This window comes from Asparagus officinalis, chromosome 4 (assembly GCF_001876935.1).
Source record: "Asparagus officinalis chromosome 4, Aspof.V1, whole genome shotgun sequence".
Classification (NCBI taxonomy): domain Eukaryota; kingdom Viridiplantae; phylum Streptophyta; class Magnoliopsida; order Asparagales; family Asparagaceae; genus Asparagus; species Asparagus officinalis.
Window position 1 is genome coordinate 18,863,608 of NC_033797.1, and position 2,482 is coordinate 18,866,089.

General features: G+C 38.2%; 1 protein-coding gene across 1 annotated transcript; it reads left to right on the forward strand.

Moving 5' to 3' along the window:
- Window positions 359–1,283, forward strand: LOC109839767 (nuclear speckle RNA-binding protein B-like). The gene has a single exon (XM_020408273.1). The coding sequence runs from the start codon at window positions 520–522 to the stop codon at window positions 1,144–1,146; it is 627 nt and encodes a 208-aa protein (XP_020263862.1). The 5' UTR covers window positions 359–519; the 3' UTR covers window positions 1,147–1,283.

The following is a 2,482-nucleotide window of genomic DNA, read 5'->3' on the forward strand; positions in this document are numbered from 1 at the left end:
TATATTATATAGCTAAAGTGCGTTATATTAATCACTACTTTTAGATCCTACATATTCTTATAGTTTAGTTCTTTTGACTTGGCAATCCCAAAAAATTAACCATCCTATTAATCGAATCCCAGTTAACTATTTTCTCCGAAACGTAATTATCATGACATCATTAGCCACCAATATCAAAATTTTCCATCCTAACCCCCTTCACTAATATTTTCTCTTCCCTCTACAATAGACAAATTCAAATACAGCATCCTTCACAAGATTTCATCCACTTTCTCCTTTCTTTCCTTCCTCGTGTGCCCCTCTTTAAGAAACCCTTTTGACTTGGGTGTTATATATTCTACTGAGCAATATCCAACATTCCACCTTGCCTCGCCATATCTCTAGCCATTTCACAACCAAAGCTCATACCCTACTCCACGCCCGCCACCCCCTGCAAGGCATAAAGTTGTATCATTCTTTTCGGATTCCGCATGTAGCAGGAGCTTATTACACAGGGCTAGTCTTTTTTTCTTACTTATCATGGACTGCTCCGAGCATCCGACGGGCTCCGGTGGACGATCACCTGCACGACGCGAGGTCCAAGGGCCCCGACCAACACCTCTCAAAGTCCGAAAAGACTTTGATAAGTTCAAGAAGCCACCTCATCCCCCTCAACACCGTCCTCCGGTGATAATCTACACCGTCTCTCCGAAAGTCATCCACACCAACCCTAGCGACTTCATGTCTCTAGTCCAACGCCTCACCGGCGCCGCCTCTAGCTCCACCTCCACATCGGTCGCATCAGAGACCGTGCGGAAATTGGCCACAATTGAGAAGCCTTTGCCTTTAGCCAAGCGTGACAACGATGTATTGAATCCATTGGGGTTTGGTGATGTCGCAACTTCTTTCAATCATGCTGGGATCTTGTCGCCGGTCCCGGCCTCACTGCCGGCCATATCTCCGAACTTTTTCTCACCACCGGCGGTTGATATAAGTAATTCACTTAGCTTCTTGCCTGATTTGAGCCCGGGTATTTTCAGTGGTAATCACAAGAACTATGCGGACAATAGCTTCTTGATTAGTCCCGGTAATTTGTTATCAAGTCATATTGCTCCAACACCGAGTGGGTATTGGGATTTATTTAATCAATATGACCAAGGTTTGTAAGAGTATGAGACTTGGAGATCAATAGAATAACGATGAGCACAAGGTTTATTCAATGAGAGGTTGAGCTACGGTTGGCAATTTTTGTTGATTGTTCTTATATTTGACGTCACCCAAGTGGTTGTTTATACGGATAGGTACATTTTGTAACAAAGGACGTAGCTCTCGGTGTCATTATGGGCTCATAGTTTTTTCATGTGACGTTCAAATCAAAGCTCAAGGGGTAGACACAAAAGTCTTTGTCCTTTTTAACCCAAGGAAAAAGACTAATAACTTCTTCCTTAAAAAATGATAATAATTATAAATCCTTTTCTAGATTGTAACAAAGATCACATATTAGTTTTCAATCTGATATCTCCTAGAATCTATCTTGTTTTAATATTGAGACAAATATCACTAATTAATCATCTTCTCTTTTTTAAGGAAAACAATAATTGCACTGCAAGTTCCATACTATTCTCGTACTATACTAACAAATGTGGGGGTTCTTTCCAAAATTGTCAAGAAAAAGTATGAGTCATGACGGACCCAAGTTTTTATTTATGGGGACATAAAAGTAGTATGAGTTTTGTAATACAGTTATCACCACTCATTTTTAATCATTCTGTGTGAGTGAAGACTGTGAAGTTTGATCACATATTGGAAATAAGAGATATTAGGTTATAGAACGTTTTTGGGAAAAAGAAATTTTTTGTCGGCAAAGCCTGATTTGAAAGTGGAATTAATAAAAATATCATATGCTATTTTTAGATTTTAGACTTCTAACTTTCTAGTTAACTTGTCCTAGTGGATTATAGTTGAATGTTACCTACAAAAAATTATTGAACCTTTAAAATGGAAATGCATGTGAATTTGAGCAGTTGGCTACTTTTCAATGGGCAAAGACATCATTGTTGTCTTCCTCAAGCCTTCTCATGGTTTTTTAATTAATTAACTCCTCTTTCACTACGATTGTTTCCACTTTTTATCATATCAAAATTCAAGGTCGATGGCTATAACGTTGCTATTACTCTGATTGATAGATACTTTTTTTTGACAATTTCATGTGTATTTCTGTGCATCGATCTAGGCCGCTAGCAACTGCATTATTTAATTTGTTTATTTTACTATTTGTTTTCTTGCAATATTGCTTGTTTCCATTAACACTAAATAGTAAAAAAGTCCAGTTGGAACTTTAAACCCCCTTGCAATTTGCAAACGTCAGTTCTTGCAAGTTGGATTTCCATAGGACAATACATTACACTATTTTATGCTAATAAATTGGTTTGATATCTTACATTTTTTAAGGAAAGTTTTTATGCAAATAAATTTGTTTTGTTGGGGGGGGGGGGGGGGGGGG

What these genes read in the sequence shown, in the direction of transcription:
- LOC109839767 (XM_020408273.1), top strand. Translation starts at nt 520, where the DNA reads ATGGACTGCTCCGAGCATCCGACGGGCTCCGGTGGACGATCACCTGCA.